The sequence below is a fragment of the Armigeres subalbatus genome, chromosome 2 (genome assembly GCF_024139115.2).
Source record: "Armigeres subalbatus isolate Guangzhou_Male chromosome 2, GZ_Asu_2, whole genome shotgun sequence".
NCBI classification, from domain to species: domain Eukaryota; kingdom Metazoa; phylum Arthropoda; class Insecta; order Diptera; family Culicidae; genus Armigeres; species Armigeres subalbatus.
This window is the reverse complement of record NC_085140.1, coordinates 439,558,142-439,572,756: the sequence shown is the minus strand read 5'-3', so window position 1 is coordinate 439,572,756 and position 14,615 is coordinate 439,558,142. Positions and strand designations below refer to the sequence as shown.

Sequence of the window (14,615 nt, the reverse complement as noted above, 5' to 3'; positions counted from 1 at the left end):
AGCAAGAATTGTATTGTTTTTCTTGACCATGTTAATGGAACATATTTCCCAATTAATTGCTAAGTTTTAGCTTAGTTATGGATCGAAAAATTATTCTTTATGGAATCTCATTAACTATATTATGGATTTATGGTAGCATTTTAAGGAACATTCGGATGTTATTTATGGATCGTTTATCAGTTTTTTATGGATCCGTCTTTATCGTTTACACCCAATATTTTTTTTTACACGGTTGGTATTCTTCAATTTCCCGATTAACCTGATTTTTCATAGATTTTAAAATACCACCTGAATTTTCTTTGATTTTTTGTGAATTTTTCCATTGGGTTGACTCATAGTTTCATCAACGCTAAAGGTCGTAATCAACTAAAACCCACCCGTGTAAATAAAGAACCGGGTGTATATGCAAAAGTATGTTTTGCCATTATTGCACCAGATATTATACAACATGTTCAAAATGTATCTGATACGCCAATTAAAAACGTTTGTGGATCCAATACTATAACAAGAAATCGATCTTTTCAATGGCATTTTTAAACCGTTGTCGTTTTACATTCTTAAGTTTCATAATTTCTGCGATGGTCTAATAGGTTCAGAAACGCTCGCAAAACGCAATGCGCAAATCAAATATGAAAACGAAACTATCAAACTCATGGACAAACAATTTTCATACTCAAAATTCTATCCATCTACACAGCTGTATAATCATTGTATAACTGTTGAAACTACTACAAATGGTGATTGGTTTGTACCTACATTCCAAAAACTAAGCAAAACAATTTTCGTACAACCAGGGCTATGCAGGGCAGAGAATAATAAATCAACCATTAACATAGTTTCAACTTCACAACCCCCCAAAATTCTGAAACTTGATTTAACGATGAATAATTTCGAAACATTATCACCCATTCCCATTGACAGTCACACCAAAATCACAGCAGAAGAAATACTTTCCTTCATTAGAACGCAGCATCTATCTCCACCAGAAAAAAAAAGAATTAATTAAAGTAATTCACAAACACCAAGCTGTTCTATTGAAAAAAGATGAAATTCTGTCTTCCACTCCTGCCATGAATCATAAAATTATAATCAAAAATGAGTTGCCAATTTACACAAAAAGTTACAGATACCCTCACCATTTTCATAAAGATGTTCATGAGCAAATTGAAGACATGCTCAAGAATGGTTTAATCAGACCCTCTAAAAGCCCATATTCATCACCAATTTGGGTAGTCCCGAAAAAACTGACGCCTCTGGGAAAAGGAAATTACGTGTTGTCATTGATTAAAGAAAACTCAATGAAAATACGATTGAAGATAGATATCCCATGCCCCAAATTGAGGACATTTTGGATAGATTAGGAAAATCGTTGTAAAAAAAGGTTTCCATCAAATACCTATGGATCCAGCACACATTGAGAAAACCGCTTTCTCAACAGACAATGGACATTTCGAATTCACAAGGATGCCCTTTGGATTGAAAAATGCTCCTGCAACTTTTCAGAGAGCAATGAATAATATACTTGCAGAGTACATAGGCACAAAGTGCTTTGTCTACCTCAATGACATTATAATCATTGGCTTCAATTTGAAAAACCACCTTGAAAATCTTGAATGTGTCCTTAAGCGTTTAACAGAGTTCAATTTAAAAGTACAACTAGACAAATGTGAATTTCTCAGAAGAGAGACCGAATTTCTCGGTCACATCATCTCCAACGATGGCGTAAAACCCAACCCCGACAAGGTGAAAAAAGTTTTAAAGTGGCCTCTGCCAAAAAATCCAAAAAAATTAAACAAGTGAAGACATTCCACTAAAAAGCTCAAAATAATTTTCTTAACAGTTTCTTGGTTTAGTTGAATATTATAGAAGATTCATCAAGGATTTTTCTCGCATCACAAAACCTATTTTTTGGCCTATCCTCAATTTGACCAACCGTTTATCCTTACAACTGATGCTTTTGGATATGCACTAGGTGCTGTGCTATCTCAAATCCAGGATAACGTTGAACTCCTATCGCGTTTGCATCACGAACATTAAACGACGTAGAAACGAGGTACGCCACCAACGAGAAAGAGGCACTTGCCATTATATGGCCCGTAAACAAATTACAATCATATCTACACAGAGCAAAATTTACACTAGTAACAGATCATAAGCCCTTGACTTTTATCAAATCCTCAGACAAGAATATGAAAATCCTCAGATGGCGATTGGATCTCGAGAATTATGATTATGAAGTGAAATATAAAGAAGGAAAATCGAACGTGGTGGCAGATGCGTTGAGCAGAATGCCAATTAAAACAAATGTAAATGAAATTGATAATTGATTTAAGATTTTATCATTGCAGGATCAGATGACAACCCAGAGGATCTAGAAAACCCTCCCAATCCGTCTTCAGATTCCCAAACTATGCATACTGCAAACCAATCTGCAGATTATTTCATCTACTTCACTGAACTACCTCTACCTCTGAACTACTATGAAAATCAATTAATTTTCAAAAAAATTTAAAACAGGAACAGTCATAAATGAAACACTTTTTGGCCTTTATAAAAGAACCATCATTTGTCAACCTAGTTATGAAAAAGTAGACATTACAGAATATTTAAAAACATTTCATAACGGGAAACAAACAGCCATCATGGCACCTGAATCTTTATATCAGTCTCTTCAAGATTCTTATAAAGAACATTTTAATCAAAAGGGTCATTTTGTAATCACGCAAAATTTGGAAGAAGACGTGCAAGTAGAAGACAGGCAAAACGAATTAATTATTAAAGAACATTAAGGACACTCCTGACGGAATCCAAGATTAAAAGTGCTCGCGTTTTCGGGGGCACACCACTCGATTCAGAGGCGGCGCACAACTGTCATTTTTGTTGATTTAGCTTTGCTGCGTCGCAGCATGCGTGAAATAATAAAAATGACAGTTGTGCGTTGCTTCCGCATCGAGTGGTGTGCCCCTGAAAACGCGAGCACTTTTAATCTTGGATTCCGTCATGAGTGACCTTAAAGAGCCCATCGTGGTATTGCCGAAGTAGAAGCTCAATTGAAACGCACATACTTTTTCCCTCGAATGCAATCAAAAATAAGGAACTTTGTGAGTACATGCGAAATTTGCAATACACATAAGTACGAGCGTAAGCCGTACAATATCAAGATATCCCCTAGACCCGTTACAGAAAAACCCCTGGAGAGAATACATATGGATATCTTTATAATGGACAAATGTTACTTCTTATCATTAATAGATTCGTTTTCGAAACATCTTCAAATGATTTATTTGAAATCAAAAAACCTTGTACATGTACAAAAGGCTCTGGCGAAATACATTAACCATCATAACTTTCCAAAAACAGTTAACAACTGATCATGAGAGTACATTCCTATCAATTCAACTCCGTTTTCTTGCTGAATTAGGGACCTTACTACAATATGCAGCATCATCAGAATCCAACGGTCAAATTGAAAGGACTCACTTCACAATAATAGAAATTTTTAACACGAACAAATATTAATTCAAAGGAATGGGTACGAAATCGATCATTCAATTGTCTGTAGCATTGTATAATGATACTGTCCACTCTGCTACAAAATTTACCCCGAACGAAATAATCTTTAATCGAAATAATATCGTAGACCCAGAAGTAGTATTGAAAAACGCACAAGCATTATTTTTAAAAGCAAAACAAAATATTGTCAGATCAAAGGAAAACCTTGTAAAACAGAATATAGATAAAGAAGATCCCCCACCCTTAGAAGAAGGACAGGAAGTTTTCGTAATTCCAAATATTCGGACTAAAACTCAACCAAGGGTAAACAAAACCAATGCTAATAGAATATCCCACAAAACATTTAATAACAACAGAAACATTAAAAGACACAAAAACAAAATTAAAAGAGTCAAGAAATAACATTGTAATATTTTAAATATTGTTTCATTTTCAGATGGTTGTTATCTATCCACGATTTTTTATGTTTATATCAATTACCATTTGCCAAAAGCTAACAATAAGGAACCTCCATAACGATGCAATTCTTATGCAACAAATGAACTCATGTAAAATCCAAATTGGCAACATACGTATTGTACATCCGATATATCTCGCTTAACTTTTGAAAAGGACCTAAGTAACATTTTTTTCATGAATTAATTTGAGTACTGCAATAAAAAGCTTCCATGTTTTTCTGTTGATTGCGCTATTCAAATTAATTCATGAAAAAATGTTACTTAGGTCCTTTTGAAAAGTTAAGCGAGAAATCTCACAGATATCGAAGATACTATTAACCTACTAACCAAAGTAGTTTATTATAAAAATTCCAACACTAACATACTAACAGAAATATATCATATTGTGTTACAGAGTTCAACAGTTTTTCTAACATAGGCTGTTATAAAATTGGTTCAGGATGTTGTTAAAATAACTTAATTTTTTAACAAAACAGCTAAACATAACTAATTCTGTTATAATTTTGTTAAGAAAAAATGTGATAATAATTTATCATAACTCAATTATATCAACGGTTGTTATAAATAACAGATGTTGTTACAATTATGTTAAAATCTTGTTTTGCCTTCCTAGTCGTGAAGGTTCGAGAATTGTACACAAACTTGCAACAAATCAAACCACAAAAACATCATAGATCCAGTAGATGGGACATCATCGGTACAACGTGGAAATGGATTGCCGGGAACCCAGACGCTCAGGATTTGCGGATAATCAATGGAACTCTCAATGACCTCATAAAGGAAAATAATATACAATACAAAATCAATGATCAAATCGGTCAACGAATCCAACAACTCACCAATGTCATTAACCAAATCATCGAGAAAACACATTCTAACCAAATATTGATCAACGAAATCGACATGATTACGACAATACTCAACATCGACAAAATCAACTAAATCCTCATAGGCATCCAGGAAGCAATATTATTTTCAAAAGTACACATAACAAACAGCAGAATCCTCTCTATGAAGGAGATTAATCTCATCAAAACCATGCTAAGTAACCAAGGAGTCCAAGTAGAACTACCAGATGAAGCTTTAAACTTCGTGAAACCAAAAATAGTCATCAGTAAAGATACCCTTCTTCACATCCTCCTGTACCACAGCTAGGAAATGAAGAATCAACAGTCATCCGGATTTATCCTCTAACAAATAACAACTCAATTATGGAAAATTATCCGACGTTTTTAATCAAACATGGTATACAACTGTGGACTACCTCCAAACCAGAAGATTACGTCCAACAAAGTACTTTAATTAATAGATTCGAGGATTCGTCTATCTACCCGCTTATTATGGGAAGAACAACCCACTGTAGTACCAAATTTAACAACGAAACGACAATGCAACTTATAGCCAGTAATAAGCTGTTAATTACAAATGCCTTCAATGATGAACTCAGGTCGGATTGTGGACCAGATGATAGGAAGGTGTCCGGAAATTTCATTTATCCTTCGGAAACTGCACAGTCAATTTCAAACAGAATAACTTCACATCATTATTTTATTATTTATTCAGACTAAGGCCGAAGTGGCCTGTGCGGTATATAAGAGTCTTCTCCATTCGGCTCGGTCAATGGCTACACGTCGCCAACCACGCAGTCTACGGAGGGTCCGCAAGTCATCTTCCACCTGATCGATCCACCTTGCCCGCTGCGCACCTCGCCTTTTCGCGGTGTGAACGATGGATGGTTCTCCCAACAGCTGATGCAACTCGTGGTTCATTCGCCTCCTCCACGTACCGTCCGCCATCTGCACCCCACCATAGATGGTACGCCAGCACTTTCCTTTCGAAAACTCCGAGTGCGCGTTGGTCCTCCACGAGCATCGTCCAGGTCTCGTGTCCGTAGAGGACTACCGGTCTAATGAGCGTTTTGTAGATTGTCAGTTTGGTACGGCGGCGAACTCTATTCGATCGGAGCGTCTTGCGGAGTCCAAAGTACGTACGATTTCCAGCCACTATGCGTCTCCGAATTTCTCTGCTGGTGTCATTTTCGGCAGTCACCAGTGAGCCCAAGTACACGAATTCTTCTACCACCTCGATTTCGTCACCACCGATGCAAACTCGCGGTGGGTGGCTCACATTGTCTTCTCTTGAACCTCTTCCTATCATGTACTTCGTCTTCGACGTGTTGATGACTAGTCCGACCCGCTTAGCTTCCCTCTTCAGTCTGATGTAGGCTTCCTACATCTTCTCAAAGTTACGTGCCATAATATCTATGTCGTCGGCGAAGCCAAATAGCTGGACGGACTTATTGAAAATTGTACCACTCGTGTTAATCCCTGCTCTTCGTATTACCCCTTCCAAAGCGATGTTGAATAGCAGACACGAAAGACCATCACCTTGCCGTAACCCTCTGCGGGTTTCGAAGGGACTCGAGAATGCCCCTGAAACTCGAACTACGCACATCACCCGATCCATCGTCGCTTTGATCAACCGTGTCAGTTTATCCGGAAAACCGTGTTCGTGCATTAGCTGCCATAGCTGGTCCCGATCGATTGTATCATATGCGGCTTTGAAGTCGATGAATAGATGATGTGTGGGCACGTTGTATTCGCGGCACTTCTGCAGTACTTGGCGAATGGCGAACACCTGGTCCGTGGTGGAGCGTTCGCCCATAAAACCCGCCTGGTACTGCCCCACGAACTCCCTTGCAATTGGTGCTAGTCGACGGCATAAAATTTGGGATAGTACCTAGGCGGCGTTCAGCAATGTGATTGCGCGGTAGTTGCTACAATCCAGCTTATCGCCCTTTTTGTAGATGGGACACACGACACCTTCCATCCACTCCTGCGGCAAAACTTCCTCCTCCCAAATCTTGGTAATGACCCAGTGCAGCGCTCTAGCCAGTGCCTCACCACCGTGTTTGAATAGCTCTCCTGGTAGTTGGTCAACCCCAGGGGCTTTGTTCTTCTTCAGCCGGCCAATCTCCTCCTGGATTTCCTGGAGATTCGGAGCCGGTAAGATTATGTCCTGCGCGCGTTCTCCCAGGTCCATCACCATACCGCCATCTTCGTCTGCCACATCGCCATTCAGGTGTTCTTCGTAGTGCTGCCGCCACCTTTGGATCACCTCACGCTCGTTCGTAAGAAGGTTCCCGTTTATGTCCTTACACATATCAGGCTGTGGCACGTGGCCCTTACGTGAACGGTTTCAATATGGTAAAAAGAAGGTGAGGTGATCACTTTGTGTATTACATAGCCATTTGCTTGTGCACCACTCTCTTTGACATTCAGTCACTCACTCAGTGGGGGTTGTAATACCCCCATCTCCCATTTTATCCACTCTGTGCACCACCTGTGCATCGTTTGGGCGTGGAACACCCGGCACGTCAAGCGTGCCTAACACTCACCTACCCAGGCTTTGGTCCTGCCAATAGGTCCCCGTTAGGTACTTTGCTGGCAGCACCCACCCATTGACATTTCGAAGCCCAGGTAGTCCTCAGCCAATGTGGTGGTCTCCCCATCCTGGAACGGGGTCGCACCACTACCTTACATGTCTCCGATTTCTGAGGTGCCGCAGAAGCATCCACCCCCCGACACTCCTGCCAGACGCAGCGAGACTTTCGTGTCCCCTACTTCTGAGGTGCCGCAGAGGTATCTGCCCCCCGACACTCCTGCCAGGCCTCACCAGACTTCAGTCATTCTAACACTACCGACCATGCGTACCATGCGAGACTTACTTGTGTGCTCACCCATACACTCGGTCCCTCATTCTGTGGGGGTATTACGAGTAATACCCCCAACTCCCATTCGCTTGCACCACATGTGCACCACTTGGGGGTGCGTGGGTACCACCCACTGCCACCCGCTTGCCGCCGAAGCAGTCCTCACTCTGTGGAACCTCCACAGGCTCCGTTAACGACCTGGCTAATTGTTTCACCCCCCAGGCCATTCATCCCTTCGGCACGGGTCGCCTGACACCTTGGGATTCGGGGTTAGGGGCTTGTATGCTTTAAGCGGCACACGGTCGCTTGATAAGGTTTGCTTGCGGATATGTGGTTTTTGGGAGGGAATTAACAGCGCCCCCTGTTAACCCCACCACCTCCTAGGCAGAACCCCCTGACTCACAGACGGCTGGGGAGGGGTCGTCAAGCCCTTGGACATGGTCCCTGCTGCCCGCAAGAGTGGTGCACAAGTGGTGCAAGCGATTGGGACTGAATGTATGAGCGAGCACACAAGTTAGACTCGCATGGTACGTATGGTCAGAGTGGCTGCTTAGGCAGTAGTGTGATCCGGCTGTCAGGGACGGAATGAGTGAAGTCTCGCTAGGCCTGGCAGGAGTGTCGGGGGGCAGATACCTCTGCGGCACCTCAGAAGTAGGGGACACGAAAGTCTCGCTATGACTGGCAGGAGTGCCGGGGTTGATGCCTCTGCAGCACCTCAGAAATAGGAGACATGAAAGGGTCTGCCTCGTAGTTGAGGTAGGAGCGGCATAGGAGCCACCAACCTAGGGTCGCCTCCAGCTTGGTAGACAAGTGGTGCCACCCTGTTGCAGGACAGGGTGAACACCACACTGAGTGAAGACTGTCTATGTTGTGAGATGGCGGCATGGGGTACCCCTGCAGGGTACCTATAAATTTGATCCTTGCAGTCATTCAAGCGGCATAGGCAGGTGAGTGTTGGGGCACATGTGGTGCCAGTGTGTCTTGTGCAAATGTGTTGCATGGGGAGTGTCGAAGAGTTGAGGCGCATACGTGCACTTGTGTACGTCATGGAGGGGCGCAATGCCCAATAGTCATCCCCAAGTATTGCTTAATTGCGGGCCGGGGGAATGACTGGAGAGGAAGGAGTTGGTTTTAGTGGGTCGGGAGTGGTGATCCCATCCCCACACTACCTGGGTTCGCCTCCCCAGGTGTCTGTTTGCAGATTTCCATCACCTTCGTTAAAAAAAAAAAAAAAAAAAAAACAAATAGCCATTTGCTTGTAGTAGTGCCTCTTTTCGGCCGCGTCTTAGCAACCTTTTAGCTACATGACAACGACTGACGTCACAAAGTTTGTTATACAATTTTCATCGACTTCCCCTTCAAGCATCACGCAACGTATCATTGTATCGAAGGGCAACCAGCATGTTGTTATCCAAACAATGACATGCAAAATATTTCGCGGTGAGGGAAGCTCATTATATTTCAAATAATTGTTGATCTTATTACAGATGAATAACTGAGAATATTTCTGGATATCGAGGATATTAACATCTTGCAATTTGCTTTGCTGCACAGAAAGTAAAATATGTATAGTAAAGTGGAATTATTATCACAGCAAAGTGTTACGAAAAATGTGTGCCCCGCAGGTCATGGCAGAAGTGCGTATTTGGAAAGCTTTATAGTTTAATCTCTGCATTGCTATAATTTGAGAGGTTTATTAATGATTTGCGATGCTATTCTGATTTGGTTATTGCAAATAATATTTTTCTTTCGTTGTTCGCAAAAATGTTTACAAGTTTTTTCAAACCTGGTCCATAAAGGCTCGTGAAAGAATGGGACGATGTGACGTAACAGACTTCCCCTCAAACTTTGTTTGTGTTTTCTGCTTACTAATACTAGCAAGTATAGACTTCCTCCACACCTTCCTTTTACCATATTGGAACGGTTTAACTTCTCATAGAACTTTCGTGTGTTATTAGCGCGGTACAGTTGCTCCATCTCTTCACGGTCTCGATCTTCTTGCTGGCGCTTTTTCCTCCGGAAAATCGAGTTTTGTCTGTTCCGCGCCTGTTTATATCGTGCCTCGTTCGCCCTCGTGCGGTGTTGCAGCAATCTCGCCCATGCTGCATTCTTCTCTTCCACTAACTGCTCACATTCGCCGTCATACCAGTCGTTTCTCTGATCCGGGGGCACCGTGCCAAGTGCAGCGGTTGCGGTGCTACCAATGGCGGATCGAATATCTCTCCAGCCATCTTCAAGAGACGCTGCGCCTAGCTGCTCTTCCGTTGGGAGTGCCACTTCCAGCTGCTGCGCGTATTCTTGGGCTAGTCTACCGTCTTGTAGCCGCCCAATGTTAAGCCGCGGCGTCCGACTTCGACGCGTGTTGTACACCGTCGAGAGTTTTGAGCGCAGGCATACTGCAACGAGGTAGTGGTCGGATTCAATATTCGCACTGCGGTAAGTGCGGACGTTCGTGATGTCGGAGAAGAATTTACCGTCGATTAGAACGTGGTCGATTTGGTTTTCCGTTTCTTGGTTAGGTGATCTCCATGTGGCCTTGTGGATATTTTGCGGGGAAAGAAGGTGTTTCGGACTACCATTCCGCGGGAGGCTGCAAAGTTTATGCATCGTTGGCCGTTGTCATTCGATACGGTGTGCAGACTATCCGGTCCGATGACCGGTCTATACATTTCCTCCTTCCTACCTGTGCGTTCATGTCACCGATGACGATTTTGACGTCCCGCAGTGGGCATCCATCGTATGTCTGCTCCAGCTGTGCGTAGAACGCTTCTTTCTCGTCGTCGGGTCTCCCTTCGTGTGGGCAGTGTACGTTGATGATGCTATAGTTGAAGAAACGGCCTTTAATCCTCAGCTTGCACATCCTTGCGTTGATTGGCTGCCACTCAATCACGCGTTGGCGCATCTTACCCAGCACTATGAAGCCGGTTCCCAGCTCGTTGGTGGTGCCACAGCTTTGGTAGAAGGTAGCCGCTCGATGCCCGCTTTTCCACACTTTCTGTCCTGTCCAGCAAATCTCCTGCAGTGCCACGACGTCGAAGTTGCGGGGATGTAATTCATGTAGATCATCCTGTCGCAACCTGCGAAACCTAGCGACTTGCAGTTCCATGTTCCAAGCTTCCAATCGTGATCCTGTATTCGTCGCCTAGGTCTTTGCCGATTATATCGAGTCGCATTATCTCTTATATTGTTCGTAATTATTGGTTTTCCAGGCGGCTTATTGGGCCTGCGCAAACCTCCTGTCTCGCCGGAGGGCCGTCGTGTCAGGGCTGTTTAGCGTCCCACCTAACACCAGGACTTGGGCTTGTACGCTTTGAGCGGCACACGGTCGCTTTGGTGGGGCCTACTTGCGGATACATGCAGCTTTTTATAGAGGTTTAACAGGGCCCACTGTCAAACCCCACCACATCCTGGGCAAGCCCCACAACTCGCAGATGGCCTGGGGAGGGATCGTCAAGCCCTTGGACATAGTCCCTGCTGCCCGCGTCCTTCACATCAACGGAAATTATCAACGAATCTAACACTATTCAAGGAGCCTTACACATTATAATAAATAACCACCCTTCAAGCAATCATGACATTGCCATGATAAACACCAGGACCATCAGCAACAGGACTCAACTAGCTAAAGTATCCCTTCAACAAGAATCAATTGAAACCTGGAAATGGAGCCTATTGGGAGGAATATCATTGTCGACAACCCTGATAATATTCGCTTTCTTCGTCATAATTTTCCATTTTAGAAAGTCTTTCCACAGGATAACCAGGAAAATAGCCAAGCCAAGCAAATCCAAAACCAAATCCCAAGGAAAGGATAAGTTACCAAGTGTCGAGGACGCCACTTCTTCACCCCCCGGAGGAGTCATGGTATGAACCGGCCAACCTAGGTGCAACGTGGCACGCAACGTAGGCAATTCTTCATCGAACCACCGGAACGTGGCATGCAACGTCATCAACTGCTGACCAGACCAACGGAAATCAGATTCAGCAGTAATAATCAATAAAACCAATGCGCGTAGCGCGATCGTCTCTCAGTATCTTTTATCAAGTGTCCGCGTAGAAACCACCAATAAAGCTCTTGCTATTTCTCGGCATAACTGTCCCGCCAAACTATTTTCATGGTCATGGTCGCAAATTCTGTTTGTGGGTGGAAAATTAGAATGATCTCAATGAAACTGAGTTTGCTGAATGGACCTGTGGCGTAATATTCTGAAATTTTGTATCGGTGGGACGTCAACAATGAGAATTAGGATTTAATTTCAAATGCCATATTCTCAATTGTCTTCTTTTGAAATTTGGAAGAACGGCAGTACGTCTGTGTTTTATACCTGGGTACACATTGTGATTACAAAATTCGGATACGGTCACGAAAATACGGTAGACTTTGAACGTTAGTGGTTAACATCTCAGCCGTTTCTCGATGGATTTTCAATTATTTTTTGGACCATTCGATCAAGGGAGAATCAACGCTATAAATATTAGAGTATTAGAGGAGGGTCCCGTAGCGTAGTTGGCTACACGTTCGCCTTACAAGCGAATGGTCATAGGTTCGATTCCCAGCCCCTCCACCAAACCCTCGTCAGACGCCGGATCCGCAGCCCATAAGGTGGCGTTCTGGGGTACGCGCCTTACCGTCACGGCTGCCTGATGACGACTGACAACTTGTTCTTCTCGGAGGCATTCCTCCTACTACTGATATTCTTCCCTCCCCCTTCATACGGGAGCTTGGCAGAAGGAAGGTCGTGCGATATGTTCCATCACAAATATTGCCCTCCGCTCGCTTTCAAACTTCTATAAAAACATTCTTCATGCCTGCCGTATCGTAACGGAACTATCAATTCTATACTTTCGCCTCTAATTCTATCATGAACATGTACGTCTAAGTTTGGAAGATGATATTAGCATTTCCATATCATTGTAAAAACCTCCTTTATGTTTTTTAAAAAAATTCAACTCCCCTATACTTTTTTTAACGAGATGTGTTACTTAGTCTCTTCTGCTCTTGTGCTTGTTGTTTTTAAAACTATGTCCACGGATGTCGGAGAATTTACTTTCCGATAATTTTCTCGATCAGTCTGGAAATCAAAAGCAGCCACCACCAGCATGGACTTTATTAGTAGGTAAGCGTCCAATCATTCCAATAAATGTATATTACTGTGTCATCAGTTGCATATTGAATGTAATACATCACGAAACATTCAATTATCTTCGCTCCCTGTGTATTATATCAGCGCGTTGAATTATGGATGGCTACCGTTTAATGCCATCCGGGACTACCAGTCATACGTTCAATCAAACGTTTTTTTTTCTTTCGCAAAATTAGTCAATCAATTATATATGGATCCAACAAAAACAATGCACGACCAGTTCATTAACGTCGGATAATCATGACGAACGGATTGCTTACTATTACCATCATGGGCCACGATCTTTTTTTCTTCTCAAATTTCATTCAATGAAGGCAAAAAGAGACCCCCAGCTCGTTTGAGATCTGCTGCTTTTAGATGCATCCATCATCATGGGCTGCCGACTAACAACCGTACGAAGAATAAATACCATGTGAATTTGTTTCTTTCTTTCCTCCTTTCATTTATGCCGCAACCAAGACTTATTATACCATCGTCATTCAATAACAGTAGTCGTCACTTCACAGTTGCATTGCATGCTGCAGTTACGTATGCATTCTGTTCTCCACTCTGTGGCACTACTGTTTAGCTTTTCCAATTTATCTTCCTTGCTCTCTGATCCCAAGAGCTGAGGGATCAATAACGCTACTAATTGTTGGAGAAATTCCTGCAACATGTTTGCACAAATTGATCGCCAATTAGACCAGTTGCCTGACAGTTGATAGATTAACGCATCGTCACTATGATCACTTTCCACTCTATTTTCTTCGTCGATCACTACTTACATTTTCGACAATTCACTTGATATTCAGTAAAATGCGATGAACTCCTCCGGTGTTATTAATTATCACCCCGCGCGAATATCGCGAAACTCCAAATTGGCGCGAACGCAATTCTCAAACTTCTGGAACAAGTCGGCGGTGCTGCGAACCGATTTAATGAGTGCGGCGTCGCGGAGCGCAAATTGAAAACTGATAAGTACCGTGGTAAGCGATCCACGAGATTCCGTCCGACGATGAACTAAGCGCCTCGTTACCAACCACCATCCCCAGCAGCAATATCTGATGGAGAGCAAAGGCAAAGAGCGAGTAAAGTGACTGTTTTGGGTCTGGCGAATGGAAGGTACAGGTACAGTGGGTTTCAATTTTAGCTGCCGAACAGCAACTCTGATGCAGCACTCTCAAGCGATGGGAAACACTGCACAAGAATCTCAGGAAAACCAAGTGCTACGGTGGGAGAATCCTTCGGTCATAAACGTTTGCGCGTATTATTGCTATGGGGGAAAGATCTCAAATGTCTATACTTACTCACACTCATATAAGAACAAATAATAAAAACATTATGCTAGAAAAGATTTCAAATTTAAATGAACACTAGGCCGGATCCAATAATTTGTACACTTTGCATGTTGTGCTTTTGCTGCGCTGAGGCTTTTGGACCAGTGCCCTGCCACACGAGACTTGGGCGGGTGGATGGTCCGAAGGCGACGAACCTCCTTCATTTGTGCGATGCCATCGTGGGTTTTTTTTTAAGACCGTCATGCGTCCATCATGGTTAATCTCCGTCGCGCCGCATTACGTTGTTGTCACGGGGAAGGGAGCCACCTCATGTCCATATAGGCAAATATAGCTAAGAAGCATGGTTTCTGCCTCATTTCCGCGCTCACCGCAGGAGCAGTTTGTTTTTGTTTATGCTTTTTCTCCGAGTTGCTCCCGGTCACAAAGCGCAGTCTCGGCGTGCTGCAGACGCCGCGATTTGTATGTTTGTGGGTAAATGTATCTCTTTCGGTTCGATGATCATTGATCGTTG

General features: G+C 43.0%; 1 protein-coding gene across 1 annotated transcript in view; it reads right to left on the bottom strand.

Annotated features, from left to right (window-relative positions):
- The window catches only part of LOC134213655 (uncharacterized), a 78,687-nt gene extending 64,828 nt beyond the window's left edge, over positions 1 to 13,859 (bottom strand). Inside the window, exon 1 of the mRNA XM_062692906.1 lies at positions 13,592 to 13,859. Within this exon, the coding sequence (XP_062548890.1) occupies positions 13,592 to 13,593 (2 nt within the window). The 5' untranslated portion in view covers positions 13,594 to 13,859. The remainder of the gene's footprint in view (positions 1 to 13,591) is intronic.
- Positions 13,860 to 14,615: the final 756 nt, after the last annotated feature.